Here is a 24,199-nt window from a genome sequence, read left to right as displayed (position 1 = left end):
GGCTCCTCAATATAAAACTCTCCTCAGTCACATCCACACCCCTTACACAACCAATGTGGGTGGCTCCTCAATATAAAACTCTCCTCAGTCACATCCACACCCCACACACAACCAATGTGGGTGGCTCCTCAATATAAAACTCCTCACTCACATCCGCACCCCATACACAACCAATGTGGGTGCCTCCTCAATATAAAATTCTCCTCAGTCACATCCACACCCCTTACACAACCAATGTGGGTGGCTCCTCAATATAAACCCCTCGCTACCTCAATGCCTACGCACCCCAGCTCTTACAAGCAAGACCGTACCCTAATCAAAATCCTAAGGGGGGGGGGGGGGGGGGCCTGATAAGAAACAATCAAACACTTACCTCTATTGACAGATCCACTCAACACTTGTAGAAAACATCGGAGCAGCACAATAGTTAGCTGTCGTCATTAGGTAGTAATAGATCCACGCACAAATATTATACATTTATACACATTTAAAATAAAAATGATTATTAAATGTCAAAGAGCGATTCTGTTCGCACATCTCGGAAGTTAAACTACATTTAGAAGAATGTACGTAGTATCGCTTTGGCATCAATAAGCATATTGACGTCACGCCAAAGGACTGTTGGCGTTAACGATTCCGTCCATTTTCGTAACGACGAACATGTTGAAATGCACATCCCAGGACTTTCCTTTATGATCGGCAATTCATGGGGAATACAGGTAGCGCAGAACAGCGTACAGTAATAGTCCATTGTCAACGGTAAGATTGATTAGGTAAATAATATAAAGTACATAAACAATATTCATGCATTAAAGTAACAGCCAGGTTTGTTTTCTGTCATATTCAAAATATACCGTCACATATTAACCTATCGGTCATAATTATTGGGTGTTTCAATGATTAAAAAAAAAATGTAAATAAAATTATTTAGATGTATTTTTGTTTACTGACTAGTCAGAAGGTGGCCATGGGGGCAATACCCCCCCCCCCCCCATTCACCAATGACACCTCTTTTTTTTTTCTCTTTTTTTTTACTCCACCACGTTATACACTTTCCTATCGCCACATAAGATGACTAAATAATGTGGTTGCCCTCCGCCTCCCACACCCAATGTAAAATCCTGGCTACGCCAATGTTTTTGTTTGTTTTATTTTTTAATTTTTTAATTTTTTTAAGAGTTGGGAAGGAATGTATTTTAAGGTATAATATAATCGATATACCAATTAAAACGTATTAGGTGTTAATCAAGCATATTACTTACAGGCGTATAGGCACCCATTATTGTAGGTGGGGGTGGGGGTGGGAGGCGGAGACAGCTGATGTTTTTTTGGCTGAATTAAACGAAAACAACCGAAACTAGATTTAAAAAAAAAGAAAACAGCTATATAGGGTTCTAAAACGAACCACTACGCATATTTACATGGATTACAACTAATATTACTAATACTGCGGACAGAGTAGTGGAACTACAACGCTCAATTTACCCGAATATCTCCATCGTTCTTGCCCGAAGGGGTGGATGGGAGTTGCTACTATTGACCCCTCGTCTCATACGCCTGTGGCATTAGTTACTGACAACCACAACCCATAAAAAAACATATTTCATTTCATTTCAACTTATTTTCGTGCTTATATCCAATTAAGGTTCAAGCACGCTGCCCAGAACAGTGGGTTAATTGCTAGTTTGTTGGTGGTTAGTGAGAGAGAAGAGGATGTAGTGGTCTCAAACCTACCCATTGAGTCGTTAAAACTCGCTCTGGGTGGGAGCCGGTACCGGGCTGCGAACCCTGTACCTACCAGTCTTTTGTCCGATGGCTTTTCCACGACGCCACCGAGACCGGTGAAAACATTTTGGATTGGCCAATTTGCAAGCAAGACCATGGGTATGATGGGTTCATCACAACACACACCAGCTACGACTGTTTATATCTAATTAAGGTTCAAGCACGCTGTCCTAGGCACCTCAGCTACCTGGGCTATCTGTCCAAGACAATGGGTTAGTGGTTAGCTGTTAGTGGTTAGCTGAAAAGTCAATATAGTGGTCTTACACCTTACCAATCGAGTCGTTACAACTCGCTCTGGGTGGGCTGCGAACCCTGTACTTACCAGCCTTATTATATCCGATATATTAACCACGACACCACCGAGGCCGATGTTTACACTATTAACAAGGAAATGTTTGATTTAACGACGCACTCAACACATTTTATTTACGGTTATATGGCGTCAGAAATATGGTTAAGGACCACGCAGAAATTGAGAGAGGAATCCCGCTGTCGCCACTTTATGGGCTACTCTTTTCGATTAGCAGCAAGGGATCTTTCATAAGCACCATCCCACAGACAGGATAATACATACCACGTCCTTTGTTACACCAGTTGTGGCGCACTGGCTGGAACGAGAAATAGCCAAATGGGTCCACAAACGGGGATCGATCCTAGACCAACTGCGCATCAAGCGAACGCTTTACCACTGGGCTACATCCCGCCCACACTGTTAACAGGCCACGTGTTTATTGGTTTTATTAATAGATCCACCCATGGAAGCTTGACGTGTCTCTATTTGTGTCGATGGAACATTAAACAGGGATATCAATAATAAACACAGCTGCCACGTCATCGCCCTGTGCAGTCACGGGAACACTGTGCCACTGGGTCAGTAGTTTCAAACGGAACTTTTCCTGTCATCATGGTCATGGCCCTGTCATGTGTCAGGGTCATCAAATCAGTTGCGAAAAAAATGGGAAATGTTTTTGGGGTACGTGACGTAAACAAAACTACTAAAGTAGTGTCGGAAATAGAATAAAAATTATTTTCGTCGATTATTTCTTTCATATTAAACTGACAAGTAAATATATTGTAAATACCCATTCAATGATACTCCATCTAATTTAGCATTTACTTGTTTGGGCTCTCATTGATGTACAAGGTAGTGTTTACTCTTGAAATTAAACTAAAGATGTCAGTAAACAGGTAATTTGTGACTTTTGTTGGAACAGACTATAACACATTTTGATACATGTCAATTTCGTTTACCTTTAAACAAACGTTTAATTTAAAACTGCAAGTTAACTTATTATTTTGAATTGCAGCATAAATTATTAATTATGACAAGCATATTTATTGAATATAAATTCAATATAAGTACATTAGAAATTTACACAATCTTGCAACAATTTAAAGGTGCTATATCATAGTTATATGCGAGCTGTGATAAAGATTCTCCAATAAAATGTATTTTCTACTAGTAGATAAAATTATTTCCTATAATCATTTTTGGGCATATTGTTAAAGGTGTCTTCTTTAAATGTTAAATCAATATTTTATATATATATATATATATATATCTATATATATTTTTTTTAATTTGCAATAGCTGTCATTGTGCAACATTGAGATAGCACCTTTAATACCGGTATAATGAATCACTCATAATGGTTCTTGACAGTTTGGCTAAAATGTCACTTATAATGACTAAAAATATTTTGTTTTGGAGAGGGATAGGGGTAATAAACCATCATCAGAAACAGCCCCTCACATATTTTAACAGCAATGAAATTGACACACGTTGACCAAAATTTGTTATAGTCTGTTCCAGTAAAGTGCACAAATCACCTGTTTACTGACAGTGCCCAAACAAGTAAATGTTAAATTAGGTAGACTATCATTAAATAGATATTTACAAAATATTTACTTGTCAGTTTAATATGTAAGAAATAATCGACGAACATCATTTTTATTCTATTTCCGACACTACTATAGTAAACAATGCAGTATAATCCTGAGTAAAAAAAAAAAAAAAAACAAAAAAAAAAAAAACCCCACAGCAAATGTGTACTTCAGAATCCGTTTTAGTGCATGGGGTAGGCCTCGGTGTCAAGGTTTTGGTTTATGGTTTTGTTAGGTTTTTTGTTTAACGATACCACTGGAGTAGATTGATTAATTAATCATCGGCTATCGGATATGAAACGTTGGTAAATCTGAGACGCATTTTTCAAAAGAAACACGCTACATTTTCCCAAGAAATCGTTTATATGTATTTTCCCCACATACAGGACTGTACATACCACAGCCTTTGATATTCCGTCGGACAAAATGTTAAGGACGACACACATAATGAGAGACCGGCCTCGGTGGCGTCGTGGCAGGCCATCGGTCTACAGGCTGGTAGGTACTGGGTTCGGATCCCAGTCGAGGCATGGGATTTTTAATCCAGATACCGACTCCAAACCCTGAGTGAGTGCTCCGCAAGGCTCAATGGGTAGGTGTAAACCACTTGCACCGACCAGTGATCCATAACTGGTTCAACAAAGGCCATGGTTTGTGCTATCCTGCCTGTGGGAAGCGCAAATAAAAGATCCCTTGTTGCCTGTCGTAAAGAAGAGTAGCCTATGTGGCGACAGCGGGTTTCCTCTAAAAACAGTGTCAGAATGACCATATGTTTGACGTCCAATAGCCGATGATAAGATTAAAAATCAATGTGCTCTAGTGGCGTCGTTAAATAAAACAAACTTTACTTTACTTTTTACATAATGAGAGAGGAAACCAGATGTTGTCTACTATTTTTGCTTAGCAGCAAGGGATCTTTTATATGCAGCATCCACAGTCAGGATAATACATAATATCAAGGCCTTTATAGTTTACACAATTTTGTGGAACACTTGATGGAATGAGAATTAGCCCAAATGAACCCACCGACGGGAATCGATGCTAGAGCGGTCGCGCATTAGGCGAACTCTTTACCACTGGGCAAAGTCTCGGAGCCCGCCTAACGTTAGATGAATTTGATAATGAATAGACGATGGTACCAGTCAAATACATCGCGAGCTCTCGGTCTCATGAACACACTTTTACTGAACACGGTCTCTTTGATTAGTTATTCTACCGACGCTCCTGATCATTTACTAACGTCCTTCCCCATCCCCCACGAAAAAAAAAAGCCATAGAGATAGCGTGGGAAAATACGATATTTATGTAACCGTATATTTAAGACCATGTGGGTAATATATATATATATGAATAAAATACATACATACATACATATATACATATATTGGCTTAATCCTACGGGACATTCCAAATTCCATAGCACCATACCACCCTCCACCTGTTACCGGCTACGGTCGGACTGCTGGTGCTCCCTTGCACCTGCCAGTGCAGGCGGTCCTGTCTCCTATCTTCCCCAACTTTCCTGTCCTGGACGGACGAGCCGGCCGAGGCCAGCACCTGTGCCCAGAACAGGCGTGGGCTACAACAGCTTGCTCTGAACGTGCACGTTAAACACTATTCTATTCTAAAATGGTTCACGGGAATAACCTGTAATGTTACATTTTTGACATTTTGAAATAATTGAATTTTAAATATTACAGGTCTGTAGTTGTACAATCGTGGATATTTATACATACATGACTTTTATGACATCGACTCTCTATTTCGACATCAAAGGTTATTTTATCCATATTGTCATTCATAGACGATATCTCTGAATTAATGCAAGCCCAGTTACTAACGTATTCGCGGAAATATTCGGTAAATTGTAATTGTCGTTTCTGACATTCAATAATATTGTCTCTCCAAAACGTGTTTCATCGTGTTGTTCAGCAATACATAGGAACCGGCCGGTGTGGGTCTGGGAGTGTGTGTGTGTGTGGGGGGGGGGGGGGATTGGTAGCGGTGTCCACCATTTGAGGACGAAGACGTGCGCGTTTAATTCCTACTCCATATAAATACAATTAAAATGTGGCCTGTGCCGACCTCCACCCCCACAAGAGACCGTGCCCCTTTCGCTAGAGATATTGACCCCTATTCCAGATATCATTCCTAGCGCCCTGAAATGTTAAAATATTATTGGTTATCCGAATTAGATCGCAAAGAAAACGTACTGACAGTTTGACAGTTTCTGCTCTGACTTCTTTTCACATAAGGCAGGACGTAGATCAGTGGTAAAGCGCTCGCCTGATGCGCAGTCAGTCTGGGATTGATCCCCGTCGGTGGGTCTATTGGGCTATTTCTCGTTTTAGCCAGTGCAACACAACTGGTATATCAAAGGCTGTTGTATGTGCTATCCTGTCTGTGGGGTGGTAAATATAACAGTTCCTTACTACTAATACTACGATATGTTTGACATGATTAATATAGCAGTGTGCTCTAGCAGTGTCGTTAAAGAAAACAAACTTTACTTTTACTTCTTTTCACATCTAGGAAAACAGTAATCGTTTAAAAAAATAAAACAACTGATATTATATACGTGTATTAAAAACATTTAATGTTACTTTCTTTTAAAGGTACATTCCTGACTTTGCTGCACTTTTTAAGATGTTATCGAATAACAAAGACTTTTTAACGATTGTAATTACATATCAAATATATTTTTCTGCATAAAATATTAATGGCTGCATATTAAATGTGTTTCTGATCGTTCTAATATTTGTACTAGGTTAAATTTCATCTTATTTCCTAAAATATTGTTTTTTCGTACGTACGAAATTATTTGAAGACAAAATCCCGTTTGGGCTTCTTATAAATATTAAGACGACCAAAAACACATTGAATATACAGGCACTGATATTCTAAACAAGAAAATATATTTAATATGCAAGTTTAATCGTAGAAATATTCTATTAGTCGGAAACATATTACAATTCAGCAAACTCAGGAATGTCCCTTTAAGAGATAAACATATTTGGTTGGTTTTTGTTGTTATTATAATCGTTGTTGTTGTTATTGGTGGTGGTGGTGGTGATGTTTGTTGTTTGTTTAATTTTGTAGTTTTTTGTCTTTGTTTTATTTTTTCAAATTTATTATCCCATTGACAATATCTGGGTTGTAGATCCCTGAATACACTGCCTTTTGTGGGAGTGTCAAACAGATAATAAAATAAGTTATTGCTAGGTTTAGAAACAACTTTTCCACAATAACCACGGGGCATACCATAAGCTTTATTTCCATTAAAATTCCATTACTTTATCCATTAGAAAGTTTCCTATACCACCCATCAGCTTCTCCACCATCATCAACACACACAGAAAAACGAAAATAATCTCGCTTCATTTGTATAGAATTTTTTTTTCCATTAGCTATTGATAACTCAATGTTTGTTAATTATATCTCCGCCTCGTTTTATGGACAGGGAAGCATAGCATTGTTATTAAAATTAAATAGCGTCTGCGTCCGGGTTTGTTGTCTGTGCTTTGGAAAAACAAATCACCACACACAGGCAAAAGTTTCGCAACATCAACCTATATTCTGGGAAACACGTAAAAACCCCAAGCCACCCGTGACAGTGATGTTAGATTTCACAATACAGACCCATAAAATAGATCCACTATAGAACCACTTAGATACAGCTGGGTAAATTCAACCACCCCAACGATAGGTTCTATTATATACACAGTCCACGGTTGTCTGAACATAAAGCTTTTTATTGACCTAGCGGGCAGGACGTAATCCAATGGTAAAGCGCTCGCTTGATGCGCGGTCGGTTTTGGATCGATCCCCGTCAGTGGGGAGGGGTGGGGGGCGTAGTCCAGTGCTAATGCGCTCGCTCGATGCGCGGTCGGTCTAGGATCGATCGCCGTCGGTGGGCCCATTGGGCTATTTCTCGTTCCAGCCAGTACATCACGACAAGTATATCAAAGGCCGTGATATGTACTACCCTGTCTGTGGGATGGTGAATATAAAAGACCCCTTGCTGCTAATCGAAAGAGTAGCCCATGCAACGCCAACATCTGTGTCTCTCTCAATATCTGTGTGGTCCTTAATCATATGTCTGACGCCATATAACCGTAAATAAAATGTATTGGATGCGTCGTTAAATAAAACATTTCCTTCCTTCCGTCGGTGGGTCTATTGGGCTACTTCTCGTTCCAGCCAGTGCACCACGACTGGTATATCAAAGGCCGTGGTATGTGCTCTTCTCTCTGTGGGATGCTGCATATAAAAGATCCCTTGCTGCATTTTAAAAAAATGTAGCGGGTTTCCTCTGATGACTACGTGTCATAATTACCAAATGTTTGACATCTAATAGCCGATGATTAATTAATCAATGTGTCCCAGTGGTGTCGTCAAACAAAACAAACTAACTTTTTTAATGGCTTAGCGGATAATTGTCTGTCTGTCTGTCTGTCTGTCTCTGCCTCTCTCTGTCTCTGTCTCTCTGTCTCTCTGTCTCTGTCTCTCTCTCTCTCTCTCTCTGTCTCTCTGTCTCTCTCTCTCTCTCTCTCTCTCTCTCTCTCTCTCTCTCTCTCTCTCTCTCTCTCTCTCTCTCTCTCTCTCTCTCTCTCTCTCTCTCTGTGTATGTGTGTGTGTGTTTGGCAGAGCTGTGGGGTGGGGGACAGGGGTTCTGATTTGGAGGATATTAAAATTAGGGCTAGTAAAGGATCGACTAGTAGGTTTTTGTTTTTGTTGTTGTTTTAAATAACCATGAAAGATAATTAACGAAACAGAACGAAACGTCTATGGCCTAAAAACAAATTCATGGCGAATTTTACAAGACGTCCGGATTAAAATGAAAGACCCTAGTTTTTAAACACTACGGCGGATTTTAAAAACTATTTAAGCGGGTTTTTTTTATATAGTTAACATCACAAGCATTTCATTGTTTAGATTATCTATTTTCGTACATCCGAAGTGTTTCTGGTCATCCTGGTGTTTCGAATACCTCGAAATGCATTTTTCATATTTTAAAAAATCGCATGTAGCTCTGAGACCAATCTAATTAAAATTAGCTCCACTATTACATGTGGATCTAACAGCAGCCCGTTGGAGCACATGTCCACTTGACCTTTCATTCGACCAATCAAAACCTTACTTGCAAAATCATGCCAGTGATTTGACAAGAATTTGGAAACGTTCAGGATTATGCCGAGGGTATACGAAATGATTCGGGTGAATTACGAAGTATGCCGAAAACTAATTTCAATATAAACTTTTATATAAAATTCGTTTCAAGACGAAAAAAAAAAACCCCACGTGATGGTATAGCCATAAAATCTGTTTATACTAGTATATAATCCAGAGTTTATTACTACACTTTCCACCCTGTTTTTTCAATGTTCAAATAGACCAACAAGTTCACCTATTGCATAAATAGTCTCGACCTATATTTTTAGAATTTGTATTCTCCCGAATAACGTTATAAAAGGCGAAGTGTAATTGGTCTATATTTAAATTGTTATTTATAGATGAAATGTCACCTGGACATGGGAGTCCAAGCAATGCTGTTAGATTTATTGGTGAGACCAGTAGAGCTAATTTTAATCAGATTGCTCTGAGACGAGCTCTAGTGGATTGTTTCAGAGGATATTCCAATGTCAACGTCACAGAGACTTTATAAGAAACGGGATGGGACGTAGCCCACTTTTTGAATAAAGATTATTTTTCAATGGTGACAAAGCAAGGTACATCAGTGATATACACATATAAACTTCTGTTGATACTTGGCAACAGCGGGACGGTGGAGGTGTGTGTGTGTGTGTGTGTGTGTGTGTGTCTGTCTCTCTCTCTCTCTCTCTCTCTCTCTCTCTCTCTCTCTCTCTCTCTCTCGCTGTGTGTGTGGTGTGTGTGTGTCTCTCTGTCTCTGTCTCTCTGTCTCTCTCTCTCTGTCTGTCTGTCTGTCTGTCTGTCTCTCTCTCTCTCTCTCTCTCTCTCTCTCTCTCTCTCTCTCTCTCTCTGTGTCTCTGTCTCTCTCAGTGTGTGTGTATGTCTCTCTCCCTGTCTCTATCTGTGTGTGTGTGTGTGTCTCTCTCTGTCTCTGTCTGTCTATCTGTCTCTCTCTCTCTCTCTCTCTCTCTCTCTCTCTCTCTCTCTCTCTCTCTCTCTCTCTCTCTCTCTCTCTCTCTCTCTCCCATGTAAATAGCCCGTCTGCTAAAATTAGTATATTCCATCATGACATAAGTCTGATTTCTCTAAAAATCTCTCTCCCGAAGGACTTGGGCAAAGGATCGAATCCCCTCGGTAGACCAACACTCTAACCCCCCCCCCCCTTTACCGTCCTATCCAGCGCCACGATTGGTCTCTCCGTGGTTATGGTATGTGCTATACGATATGTGGGAAAGTGCGTGCAACGTATCCCTTGTTGCTAATGAAAAAACCCCCAAACAAATGAAGCGGAACTTGTCTGAAGACTCTGTCCCAACAAGAACAAAAAACAACAACCAGCAAACAACAACGCAGACAGAAAAAAAAAAAAAGAAAAAAAACCCAACCCCCTCAAAAAAAAAAACTAAAAAAAAAAACGAAAAGAAAAAAAAGAAGATAACCCCAAACTACAACAAAAACAACCCCTCAAAATGTTTTTAAAAATCCGCAGCTCTTCTCCCAAACAACCCCCCGCAAAACCCCCAAACCTCGAACCATGTAACCCTCCATGTAACTATCACTACGAATAGACAGAACATCTGATTCAGACCCCGCCCTTTAAGGTGAGCTATTGCTCTCGCTCACCATCACTCCCATACGACTGGTTCAAGGCGAGTAATTTTTATGTTATTAATTTATATGATATTAAAAAGGTAATATCTTAAATAGCTCCCCTTAATGTAAGTTAGGGGAGCAATGAATCACACCGATGTCTGGAGCATATAACATATAACATAATAAAATAATGTGAGCAAAAATACTTTTATTCAACCACTTCGAATATTATTCTACGCCATAAAAATTGATTGAGTATTGGTACAGATGAACTGAGAATAATCATCAATATACAGTGTAGATCAAACTATATCGTGCATTAGGAATCGCAGCATAACACTGGTGATAATACACATGTACTATAGTGCTGAGATATATTGTGATCCTTTACAGGTACGTATATTGTTTCAACGAATAGTAATGTTACAATAACCGATACAGATGAAACAACCTAACACAGATAAGGCTTTTAACTATTTAAAACGTCACACGCATCACTAGCTAATGTAACTCTCCTAATTTAATCAAATGTTAAAGGATTTATATCTATGGTAAGTTTTCAATCTATAATGTAAAACAACACTCCTTAGAGGTTAGATGAAATATTCCAGGCATTTGTTATGGAACACATTAAATGTCAGATGTTAGTAAACATGTAACACAAAAAACACATCAGACACCAAGCGATATTTAAAATTTCAAAAGAAACGCATTAAATATGAAACGCTGGTTAAATTGTGAAACAATCCTCATTAAATGTCAAACGCTTATATTGAGATTTTAAAATGAAATGTTTTAAAATTCAAAGCGTCTATCTTCTCCTTTGGCTTCACCAACCAACCGAACTGGTAATACCCCTTTCAGCGCCCTGGCTCTTGAACCTCGCGCACGACTTCCGGTTCCGGTATAGTATGAGACGCAATGTCATCATTTGCTGTTTGCTCTGTGTGCCTCAGCAGCAACCCGTGCCATATTGCTTCTCTTGGCGAGTACTGCCACGATGTTTACAAATGTAACCAATCAGAATACGTCTCAAGTAGTGATTCTGTCCATTCAGAACTTTGATGTATTTCATGATGTTCTGTTGCCTTCTTTCCAAGTCTTCATATTTCTGAAAACAACAACAACAAACTATTACAGTTGTAATGAAAAACACCAGCATTTTTGACGTATCAAAAAAACACTCCTACTCATGAGACTAATATGGCAGAGATCAGGCTACACGGCAAGCACCAATAAAACTAAATACTAACGGCTTTAAGATTTGCCATATCAGTCTTTTGACGATCCCGATGTCTGGCCGCCGATCTACGGTTGGATTCCTTTCGTTTCTCGTCTTTTGCCCTTTCTTCCGGAGTTAGCTGCAATATTAGGGAATCATCATTTTAGTACACGTCATTTATTTAATTAATTTCATCTTCTTCTTCATTTATCAAGAGCTCACTTTCACAACTGATTATGTCCAATCTTTGCTCAAATAAGTGGACTCTACTATTTCGCATTCTTCTTCTTCTTCTGGTTTTTCTTCTCATGTTAATACATACATTAGAAGAAGAAGAAGAAGAAGAAGAAAAAAACACAGAAAAAATGCGAAATAGTAGATTATTATTATTAATATTATTTGTCGATTTAAAAAACCCAAAACCCAAATATTTATTTTAAAGGGAAGTGGCATACGCACTGCTAATATATTAGAAGAAAAGAACGAATGCGAAATAGTAAATTATTATTATTATTATTAATATTATTTGTCGATTTAAAAAAAACACAAAAAAAAAAAATCACCATTTTACTCTTTTTTTTTACGTGAAAGGGACATACACACTTTTAATAGGAGTGATGAAAAAGCTTTTTAATTAAAATAGACTTAAACTTGTTTCTTTTATACTTTTTAAAAAGACACTTTTAAGACTTAAAACCTCGTTTATCTAAAATGTTTTTAGACATAACTAGTTCAGGATGCCAGCTCTTCACATATACTGGTTGACAGCGAACAAGAAGCTAATTTACAAATAACTTCATTGACATGTTTGAGAACGTCTGTGTTAACACGCTGCGCATCATGAATAATGAAGGATAATGTTTTCTTTTTTAATGACCCCCGGACACATTGCTGCCATGCGAATCGACGCATTAGGTTCGAATCAATATATCTTAAATGAAAATATAGAGTAAATATTGGTTTTTGTGTATTACTGTAATTAATGTTACCTTTTTCGCTGATCTTGGAATGGTGTCAAACGTCGAAAGTGGCGTATCCCCATATTTGACCTTGATCTGATTCAGAAGAAGTTGTTTGACACTAACGTCCGGTAGTACATCTTCAGCTGCAGCAGCTACACTGTGACCTTCTTGGCCCGAAGACATACAAGCTAGGATGTCTGCACATGTTCCATTAATCTGCCCTCCATCCTGGTTTTCAGATTCATTCCTTGGTGTAAGGCATGTTCCAATCTCGTCGACAGACTCCATTATGATGTCTTCTAACGTCTTTGGCTGGCTTTTCAGACTTCCCAAGGTGTCGTTCAGAACCATGTCTCGTCTCGGCTCATCAGCGGGATCCGCTAGACCAAGCCCCGAAGACATGACAACCTCTTGATTCTGACCACTTGCCACACTCCCATAGCCATTTCCGCCATCACTCTGCCCAACCGGTTTTTCAAAGACATCTTCTTGAGGAATGGTCCTTAGGCTTTGAGTGTTCAAATTCCCAAAGATATTCTCTGGAAAACATTCCAGGTTGGGTAATATTCCTCCCCAGTCGGAGACTTGCGTTTGTCTGGGCTGTGATGTGTGTGGCAAGAGAGGAACTGGGTGGTTTTGATAACCAAATCCTGTTTGTCCTAAGTCTGTCACCGTCGAGTTCCTATTAGCGAGGCTGTGATTGACGTCAGAGGGCTGTCCAATCTCCATGGTTCGGTTGGTTTCGGGTGTCACGCTGTTTATATCTGCTGTGATGTCCACTGGATCTGTCTGCAAAAAAACATATGATTTTTTTTGTCAACGATTATTTTCTGAAAAATCACAACGGAATAATAACCATGGGTAATTATTAATCAAAGATTTTTTTAACGACAAGGCAACACGAAAAGAGCATCGGCAATTGGGTGTCAAACAAAAGTGAATGAAGATCAGAATGAATACAACATTTCTTAAATCATCAACACAAGACAATGTAAACAGCTGTGAATGCTAAAAAAGGTTGAAGTTTAATTTGTTTAACGATTCATTGATTTATTAATCATCGACTATTGGATGTCAGAACTACAGTGCGCTGGACCCCTGAAGGGAAAAGAAAGAGAGGACGCCCGAAAACAACATGGCGCCGAACAGTGGAAATGGCCTCAGATTACAGTTATCTTCCCATTTGGAAATTTGACCGCTCAAGTAGTCTGCTGTTTGACTGTGATTATTTCATGGCAACTGTTTGACTGAAGTGACAGGGGATAGCATGTAGTTTGTAAACATGTGTAACTTGTTGACATTGAAGACTTGTTTGTGGTAATTCCGGCCCATGCAAAAGTAGTGCTTTTTGTGTAAAATGGGTGTACTCCGGCCTGGTTTAGAGGGTGTGTCTGTTTAAAACAATATGCTGGGAGAAAGAGCTGGACAACAGGGGTGTCCTTTTCAGGGTATGTGTCCCCCATGCAGGCAAAGGTACATACAACAACTTCACGGGCCTGCTAATATTAATAAAAATGTTATAGCCACTAAGGCTATATAGAAACATATAGCGAAATTCATTGTGGTCTGAGGCCAGATAGAGATGAAGGAGACAGGACACAGTTGGGGCACCATCGAGAGATTAGCAAGGGATAGTCCGGCGTAGAAGAACGTCGTCGCTGCCCTAAATGCCACTAGGCGTGACAGGAATTGATGATGATTATGGGATGTCAAACATTTGGTAAATTTGACATATAGTCTTTAGAAATACTACAGAAATACTACTATTACTACTACTAGTTACTACTACTACTACTACTACTACTACTACTACTACTACTACGATTACTTCAACAACTACTACTACAAACAATACTATTACTACTACTACTACTACTACTACAACATTTACTACTACTACATTTACTACAACTACTACTACCACAACCACTACTATTACTGCATATACTACAACTACTACTACATCTACTACAACAACTACTACTACAAACACTACTATTGTTACTACTACTACTACTACTACATTTACTACTACTACATTTACTACAACTACTATTACCACAAACACTACTATTACTACATATACTACAACTACTACTACATCTACTACAACAACTACTACTACTACAACAACAACACCAACTACTACTGCTACTGCTATTGTTGCTGCTGCTACTATTGCTACTGTTGTTTCTCTGTTACACTACACTGATATTAAACAGGCGCAGATAATTCCTGCGAAAGGGTGGGACGTAGCCCAGTAGTACAGCGTTCGCACGATGCGCGGTCGGTGTGGGATCGATCCCCGTCGGTGGGCCCATTGGGCTATTTCTCGTTCCAGCTAGTGCACCACAACTGGTATATCAAAGGCCGTGGCATGTACTACCCTGTCTATGGGATGGTGCATATAAAAAGATCCCTTGCTGTTAATCGAAAAGAGTGGCCCATGAAGTGGCGACAGCGGGTTTCCTCTCTCAATACCTGTGTGGTCCTTATGTCCGACGCCATATAACCGTAAATAAAATGTGTTGAGTGCGTCGTTAAATAAAACATTTCTTGATAATGCCTGCGAATTTTGTAAAAGATCTTGTGTTTACTATATCTTAATATAAACATTATAACATTATTAAATAGGACTATTTTAATTAATACTTACATCGGTTGTTCGTCCCTCTGAGAAGTCACAGCTATATTCTTCAAATGAAAAATCGTATTTTTCCAGTAAATCTAGCAACTCGAAACAATTTTGGTCATTCATATCACTTTTTGAATGAACTTCACTGTATGTCGACTCTGTATCGTACTAATGCTCTCCAAATTTAACTGGTAGTGTTAGTGTAGTACTATTACACGTGTGTATTTTTATTTCAAAGGGGACAAGGAAACAAAATCCATTCATAAAAAAATAAACAATACCGTCATGTTACTGGCAGTTGGCCATATTTATAGGTGTCTATCACGTGGTTCTAAAAAAAGAAAAAGAAGAAAGAAAAAAAAAAAAGACGCTTTGCGTCAAGGTCCAATAACTTCAATCATCAACAGGTTGCCAGTTTTAATTTTAGAAATGCCCGATCTAAAAAGCGTCCAAAATTTTATATATAGATTTTAAAATTATTATTATGTTTTTGAACATGACGCAAACAAATTATAAAATCCCCTTTCCCTTTGGATTAAAGTCAAAATTGTCCCAATTAATTTTCTGCCCCGAGTTGGGCCCTGGCCTCCAGATTGGGACATGCTCGAAAGCTTAGTGGTATATGAGCATGGAAATTTTGCAGGTTGCGACATACGGATATGCGTTCAGCACGCCGATTTTGATCGCGAACACCTGCTAACAATTTAACTGTTATTGACTGTGGGCCAGACTGATACGCATGGTACGTGACATTAACGGATTCAGAAAAGAAATCTTTGCGTCAAGGTCCAGTAACTCGAATCGTCTTCATTTCACTGCGTATTGGTGACTTCCGTTTGCCTACATCCATACAACTGAAGCTGATGTCCCTAATTAACAATGAGACAGTCCGTGTTAATGTTAATTGTGAACCGTAACGAACGGATAGAACGAACGAAAGTAAAAAGAAAGAAATGTTTTATTTAACGACGCACTCAACACATTTTATTTACGGTTATATGGCGTCAGACATATGGTTAAGGACCACACAGATTTTGAGAGGAAACCCGCTGTCGCCACATAGGCTACTCTTTTACGACAGGCAGCAAGGGATCTTTTAACTTGAACATTAAATCTGTTCCCCATTTCCAATTAAACACATAAAGTGATTTTGAGATGATGAGAAAGTAGTTTTCTGTTAAAAAAAAGTCAGTTTATTGCAAAATCTGAACATTGCGACAGGACCTGTTGTTTCATCTGACCAGTACATTCTTGTAATTTGATTGGTAGTATCTAGTGTAGTAACTACCGGCCTCGGTGGCGTCGTGTTTAGACCATCGGTTTACAGGCTGGTAGGTACTGGGTTCGTATCCCAGTCGAGGCATGTGATTTTTAATCCAGATACCGACACAAAACCCTGAGTGAGTGCTCCGCAAGGCTCAGTGGGTAGGTGTAAACCACTTGCAACGACCAGTGATCCATAACTGTTTCAACAAAGACCATGGTTTTTGCTATCCTGCCTGTGGGAAGCACAATAAAAGATCCCTTGCTGCCTGTCATAAAAGAGTAGCCTATATGGCGACAGCGGGATTCCTCTAAAAAACAATACCAAAATAACCATATGTTTGACGTCCAATAGCCGATGATAAGATGAAAAATCAATGTACTCTAGTGGCGTCGTTAAATAAAACAATCTTTACTAGTGTAGTAACTAGTATCAGTGCCTTCATTTTGCTTGTTTTCCCAAACATAAATACATCCAGTGTTAAAAACAACAACCTTACCAACAATTATCAGATAAAAGAAGACGTTTGTTTTGTTTAACGACACCACTGGGTCACACTGATTAATTAATCACCGGCTAGTGAATGTCAAACAATTCGGACACGTAGTCATTCAGGGAAACCGCCTACAGTTTTCCTAATGCAGCAAGGGATCTTTAATATGCACCATCCCGCAGACAGGATAACCCATACCACAGATTTTGATATATCAGTCGTGATGCACTACCTGGAACAGAAAATAGCCCCATGGGCCTCATCGACGGGGATCAATCCCAAACCTACCGCGCATCAAGCGAGCGCTTTACTACTGGGTTACATTTCGCTCCTTTATTAGGTGAAAGAAAGGCAAGGAAGCATATGTTTTATTTATTTATATGACGTCAGACATATGGTTAAGGACAACACAGATACAAAGAGAGGAAACCCGCTGTCGCCACATCATGGGCTACTCATTTCGATTAGCAACAAGGGATCTTTTATATGCACCATCCCACAGGATAGTACATACCACGTCCTTTGTTACACCAGTCGTGGTAAACTGGCTGGAACGAGAAATAACCCAATGGGGCCACCGACTATTAAGTAAAAAACCCAACCAGTTAAGATATATTGGAAACACGTTTTTCTAGGTAAAAAATGACACGAGAATACATGGTTATCTTGTACAGTTATTTTTATTCACCAAAAGGAAAACAAACAAACAAATACATAACAAACAAATATACATTGAAACAAACAAATAATAATCTGTAATATAATACGCAAGGCCTTTATAACAGTTTCCCATCGTTTTGATCGCTTTTCCTCTTTTGATCTGCACTATCAAGTGCTTTCTCTGTACTTATCCCATGCCGCACTCAGCAAGGATCTTTTAGCGCTCAAGTGCAGTCGATTACAGTACATACATATTGCTAATAGTAGTACTAATACTAATATTAATAATAAAATAAACAAATAAATAAATAAATAAATAATAAAAATGTTTTTGAAAAGAAATGATATCAACCATTACATTCACCTTTTTACAAGAATGATAAATACAAATACACTTGAGATTCTTTAGAATATCTCAAGATTAGACCGTCCACATTCAGTCGGCATCACCAACATTCAGTAGTGCGAGAAGTATGAAAAAACAAGAAATAACCCAATGGGCCCCACCGACGAGGATCGATCATAGATCGACCGTGCATCAAGAAAGCGCTTTATCACTGGGCTACGTCCTGTCCCAAAATTCATCTAATGACGTCATCTATTGTTCTCAAGTTCAGTTAAATATGACTCCAACGCCTCGGCCAGCCTCTCATTCAGAAATCGCTGTCGATCGTCCTCTCCGATATACCGGCGGACTATCTGCACCAGGGCGTCTTTTTTCGTTTTCAGCTTATTGATCTCCTTTGTGAGTTTTCCATTTTCTTCTTCGAGGTCGTTGATGAACTACAATAATAATTTAAAAAAAAATTTAATCAGGAGCTGTAATGCTTGGCATACACCTACCGAGTAACGCAGACTCGACAGTCGCGTTGGCGTTAATCGGTAGGTGTGTGCAGGGTAACATTTTCACACTACTGCCGATACGACAGTCGGGTCGGCGTTAATCGGTAGGTGTGTGCAGAGTAACATTTTCACACTACTGCCGACGCGACAGTCGAGTCGGCGTAATCGGTAGCGTAATGCTAGGGTCAAACTACCAACTGCCATCAGAAAGTTGGCCAACTCGATGGTTGCGTTATAATTTCCCCAACTCCCGACTTACTACGGGTGCGTTCAGATTAACAAAGAATGGGTTATACGACCAGAATCGAGCTGTAAGAACGCTCAGACTAGCAACTGGATAGTCGTAGAAGTCGTGACAGCAGAACTTTGGCCAAATTTCTGCTGGCAGTTGGTAGTCTGACGCTAGTATAAAATGAGGAAGGAAGGAAATGTTTTATTTAACGACGCACTCAAAACATTTTATTTACGGTTATATGGCGTCAGTCTTATGGTTAAGGACCACACCGATATTGAGAGAGGAAACCCGCTGTCACCACTTCATGGACTACTCTTTTCGATTAACAGCAAGGGATCTTTTATAAGCTCCATCCCAAAGACAGAATAGTACATACCACGGCCTTTGTTACACCAGTTGTGGAGCACTGGCTGGAACGAGAAATAGCCCAGTGGGTCCAACGACGGGGATCGATCCTAGACCGACCGCGCATCAAGCGAACGCTTTACCACTGGGCTACGTCCCGCCCCATCATAAAATGAGATAATAGAAAAAGTGTTTGCCAATAAAAATAGAAGAAGAAGTTTTATTTGGGAAATAAATGTATGCAGTAACACTATGTCAAGTACCCTTGCGCTTGAATCGTGCATGAGGTACCTGTAAAAGAAAGCCACAGACTGTGATTATAAACATCATGTGTTGTGTTTATAAAAATTCTTACACACCCGTTGGTGAGAACACAATGCATTATTTTTGATAACACATAGCTGTTTACACACGTACGTGTGTTAACAATTTCAAGACATACGACTGGCTGCTCCTAGGTGATGACCAGGTCACCAATGCCATACGTCCAGTACAAAACCCCCAGAAAGGTGGAAGTCGATTACACTGTGACGTACAGTTAACCCGGCAATCACGTGTCTGTGACGCGTAAGTCAGCTACGAGTGCAAAGAGCTGTAAATACCTTTTGGTCAATAAAGATGTTAAAATTTGCTTAAAACCTGGTTCATTAGGATATGTAAGAGATAGAATAATACATTCGTGTCCGTTAGATACCATTTATCTCACAACCTTTTGTTTAAAAATTTATCAAACTCGCTTTCGCTCGTTAGATACATTTTAAAACAATTCGTTGTGAGATAAATGGTATCTAACAGCCACTCGTGTATTATTCTCTATGTATACCTCTAATAATCAAACACAATCTGATTAAATTAGCTCTACCAGTAGATCTAACAGCATTGCCTGGACTCCCATGTCCAGGTGACATTTCATCTATAAATAACAATTTAAATATCGACCAATTACACTTTGCCTTTTATAGCGTTATTCTGGAGCATACAAATTCTAAAAATATCGGGCGAGACTATTTATGCAGTAGTCGAACTTATTAGTCTATTTCAACATTAAAAAACGGGGGGAAAAGTGCAATAATAAACACTGGATTATATACTAGTATAAACAGATTTTATGGCTATACCATCACTGTTTGTTTTTTCGTCTTGAAACGAATTTTATATACTTCGTAATTCATCCTAATAATTTCGTATACCCTCGGCATAATCCCGAATGTTTTCAAATTCATTTTACATCACTGGCATGATTTTGCAAGTAAGGTTTTGATTGGTCGAATAAAAGGTCAACTGGACATGAGCTCCAACGTGGTGCTGTTAGATCCACAGGTAATAGTAATTAACCAGTGGAGCTAATTTTAATTAGATTGAATGAAACACACCTTAATGAGATCATCTTTTTGTTTCGCGCTCTTTTTTCTACTGCGTCTTGCCGAGGCTATGTTACTTTGTTTCCGCTTTTCAGCCTTGGCCTTCTCTTCTTCTGTAAGCTAAAATTAAAACAAAACTCCCTAAAATTATTTATCTGTTGCTCTAATTGACAATACTTGCATTATACATTTGAAAGCTGGCCTGTCCCATGGCGCTAACATCATAGCTTGTAGGTACAATTTCCGAAGCGACAAAAACTTTTTTTTTTTTAAAGTGACCAGATCTTGGGAAATGATTTACTGAGAAGACAAGGACAGGGACGCAGTGTTGGATAGTAAGAGCTTGACAGACTAGAGCTCTTGTCAGACAAGGAGAATAAGGTGAATCTAGATGCCCAACCAACATCTTACGGTGTACGGCGGGGTCAATTGCTTTGAAACAACTGTCACACAGTTTGCTCGTCATCATAGAAGCCATCAATAAATGTCCAACTCTAATTGAGAATTAATAAACAAAACTATCATCTTTAACACACACAGCGAGAGAGAGAGAGAGAGAGAGAGAGAGAGAGAGAGAGAGAGAGAGAGAGAGAGAGAGAGAGAGAGAGAGAGAGAGAGAGAGAGAGAGAGAGAGAGAGAGAGAGACAAACAGAGAGAGAGACAGAGACAGACAGGCAGACAGACAGACAGACGAATAGAAAACTGCCTTTTTAACGGATTCAACCATACCTCTGGTTGTGGCTTTGGGTTGAAGTCGACGACTGGGAGTGGCTTGTTGTGGTATTTCTTTTCCAGGTTGGCCCTAAGTCTCTGCTTCACCGGCAGATTCACGGACGTTTCACCATTATCAGTGTCTATCGAACGACCTTCCACCTCTGCCAATGTGAATTCGTCAAATAATGCCTGGCGCTCTTGGTCGTCTGCCACCGATGTCTGCATCGAAGTGAAACCCGAAGACTCTTCTTGATTCTCTGGACTACCACTTGAAGAAATCTCAAAATCTTCTGTCAGCAATTCTTTAACAGTTTCTGGTAGGTTGGCTGTGAGAGGAAAGGGATCCGAGTCACTGCCCACAGCCTGATCAGTAAGGTCTATATACAAACAGTCAATGTCGTCTGATTCGGTGAACAGATCAGACGGCAAGGAGAAAACAGACGACACGAAGTCTTCGTCACTGGTCGTATTGTTGAATACGAAACAATGGATTTCTGTCGTTTTAGAATCCTCACCAGATGCTTTTTCAGTTATATGTTTCTGGTTCCTGATGTCAGTGACATTTTCTGAATGTCCGTGCGTCGAAGATGCATGATCCTCCACGTTTTTGTGCCTCTTTCCAACAAAATGAGTAGAATCGTGGTCAATCTTGAAAACAAAACATTTAATTAATTAAGAACGATTTTATATCAGAGGCTGAAAACCTTAAGTGGTTAGGTCCACTTTATATCAAAATGAGAGGCGTTCATGAACTAAGAAAGAAAGAAATGTTTTATTTAACGACGCACTCAACACAATTTATTTACGGTTATATGGCGTCAGACATATGGTTAAGGACCACACAGATTTTGAGAGGAAACCCGCTGTCGCCACTTCATGGGCTACTCTTTCCGATTAACAGCAAGGGATCTTTTATTTGCGCTTCCCAAAGACAGGATAGCACAAACCATGACCTTTGTTGAACCAGTTATGGATCACTGGTCGGTGCATGTGGTTTACACCTACCCATTGAGCCTTGCGGAGCACTCACTCAGGGTTTGGAGTCGGTATCTAGATTAAGAATCCCATGCCTCGACTGGGATCCGAACCCAGTACCTACCAGCCTGTTGACCGATGGCCTAACCACGACGCCACCGAGGCCGGTGGTTCGTGGAATAGTTCGCTGCATTTTGTAAGATATATATATATATATATATATAGGTGTGTGTGGTTTTTTTTGTGTGTTTTGTTGTTGTTGTTGTTTTGGGGTTTGTTTGTTTGTTTTTGTTTGCTTTGGGGGTTTTATAGGGGGCGGGGGGTGCGAAGGGAGGGGAATGCATATAATATGAGTGATTAAAAAGCTATATAATTTGAATAAATACATCAAAGTGCTTTTCTGAGATCCACACACACACACACACATACACACACACACACACATACACACACACACACACACACACATATATATATATATATATATATATATATATATATATATATATATATATATATATATTAAACGTTTTTTATGATCAAAACCGTATCTCTACACGAGGCAGAGTTGAAAGGATGTTAAGTCATGATTGCTTCCACGCTATGCTGATCCTAGGAGGACTGCCACTCTCTTAGATGTTTCATCCCTCCTGTTTGTGGGAAAGAGCATATAAAAGATCCCTTGCTGCATATGAAAAATGTAGCGGGTTTCCTCTGATGAGTACCTGTCATAATTACGAAATGTTTGACATCCAATAGCCGATGATTAATTAACCAATGTGCTCCAGTGGTGTCGTTGAACAAAGCAAACTTTAACTTTAACTTTTGGTTCATCGGATCTTCAGTCTTAAGTGTGATAGATAGATAGATCGCAGGGTTGTCCAAGCTGATTTGTAATCCCCGTCCCAACCAGTGCCCCTCCAGACCACGCCGTTTAAAGGGAGCTGTCACTCACGCTCTCCATCACTCACCTGACACCAGTTCAAGGTGAGTGATTTTTAGCTCCCCGTAGCCTGCGAATTTATATGGTATCAATATAGTAATATCTTAAATAGCTCCTCATAATCCAGGGGGCGGTACGTAGATCAGTAGTACAGCGCTCGCCCGATACACGATCGATCTAGGATCGATTCCCGTCGGTGGGCCCATTGGGCTATTTCACGTTCCAGCCAGTGCTCCATAACTGGTGTAACAAAGGCCGTGGTATGTACTACCCTGTGTGTAGGATGGTGCATATAAAAATCCCTTGCTGCTAATCGAAAAGAGTATGAAGTGGCGACAGCTGGTTTCCTCTCTCAATATCTGTGTGGTCCTTAACCATATGTCCGACGCTATATAACCGTAAATAAAATGTGTCGAGTGCGTCGTTAAATATAACATTTCCTTCCTTCCTTCCTCATAATCCAAGGTAGCGGAGCAATTAATCACTCCCCACAAGAAATATATCACGCCGGGACCTGTCCCACGACTAGTATATCAAAGGCCGTGGTAAGTGTTCTCCTGTTTGTGAAAAAATGTTTATAAAAGATCCCTTACTGCTAATGGAAAAATGTAGCGGGTATCCTCTTTAAGTCTAAATATCAAAATTACCAAATGTTTATCATCCAATAGTCAATGATTAGTTACCCTGTACCTACCAACCTGTAGTCCAATGGCTTAACAACTGCACCACCGAGGCCGGTAAGCTTCGTTTAATGGGTATATTAAAGGGCGTGGTATGTGCTAATCTGTGTGTGATCTCTTACTTATTAGGCTAGGGGGTATCAAAACACCCTCCTTGCTAAACGAAAAAAAAAGAAAAGAATGTGGAATCAGGTTTTATATTTAATTTTATAGACTAAATAATTAAATAATATTAATTACCATAATATTAGGTTAAACGGGTAATATATTATTCTGAGGAGTCACAGAAACTTTAATTTATATAATAAAGTAGAATACTATTTTTATATGTCAATACAGAACATTAAAACACTCGTAATGTATTTAGTATATTACCATGTTATCTCAAATAATAGTTTTATTCATAACATCCAAAACACAAAACATTAAAAACTATATATATTACACCTCCACT

General features: G+C 39.3%; 2 protein-coding genes across 3 annotated transcripts in view; both read right to left on the bottom strand.

Annotated features, from left to right (window-relative positions):
• Window positions 1–10,606: 10,606 nt before the first annotated feature.
• LOC121379975 lies at window positions 10,607–15,759 on the bottom strand. The gene is made up of 4 exons (XM_041508680.1): window positions 15,254–15,759; window positions 12,625–13,386; window positions 11,667–11,774; window positions 10,607–11,524 (listed from the first exon to the last, which is right to left on the bottom strand). The coding sequence occupies exons 1-4, from the start codon at window positions 15,353–15,355 to the stop codon at window positions 11,366–11,368; spliced, it is 1,131 nt and encodes a 376-aa protein (XP_041364614.1). The 5' UTR covers window positions 15,356–15,759; the 3' UTR covers window positions 10,607–11,365.
• A 1,891-nt stretch (window positions 15,760–17,650) lies between these two features.
• LOC121378918 (bZIP transcription factor 1-A-like) overlaps window positions 17,651–24,199 on the bottom strand; it is an 11,675-nt gene continuing 5,126 nt past the window's right edge. For both annotated transcript variants that reach the window (XM_041507304.1, XM_041507303.1), the window contains exons 2-4: window positions 21,163–21,795; window positions 20,446–20,553; window positions 17,651–18,432 (exon numbers count right to left, since the gene is read on the bottom strand). In XM_041507304.1, the coding sequence (XP_041363238.1) occupies window positions 18,244–18,432; window positions 20,446–20,553; window positions 21,163–21,795 (930 nt within the window). In that variant the 3' untranslated portion in view covers window positions 17,651–18,243. The remainder of the gene's footprint in view (window positions 18,433–20,445; window positions 20,554–21,162; window positions 21,796–24,199) is intronic.

The sequence above is a fragment of the Gigantopelta aegis genome, chromosome 8 (genome assembly GCF_016097555.1).
Source record: "Gigantopelta aegis isolate Gae_Host chromosome 8, Gae_host_genome, whole genome shotgun sequence".
NCBI lineage: Eukaryota > Metazoa > Mollusca > Gastropoda > Neomphalida > Peltospiridae > Gigantopelta > Gigantopelta aegis.
This window is presented reverse-complemented; position numbering and strand designations above follow the sequence as displayed.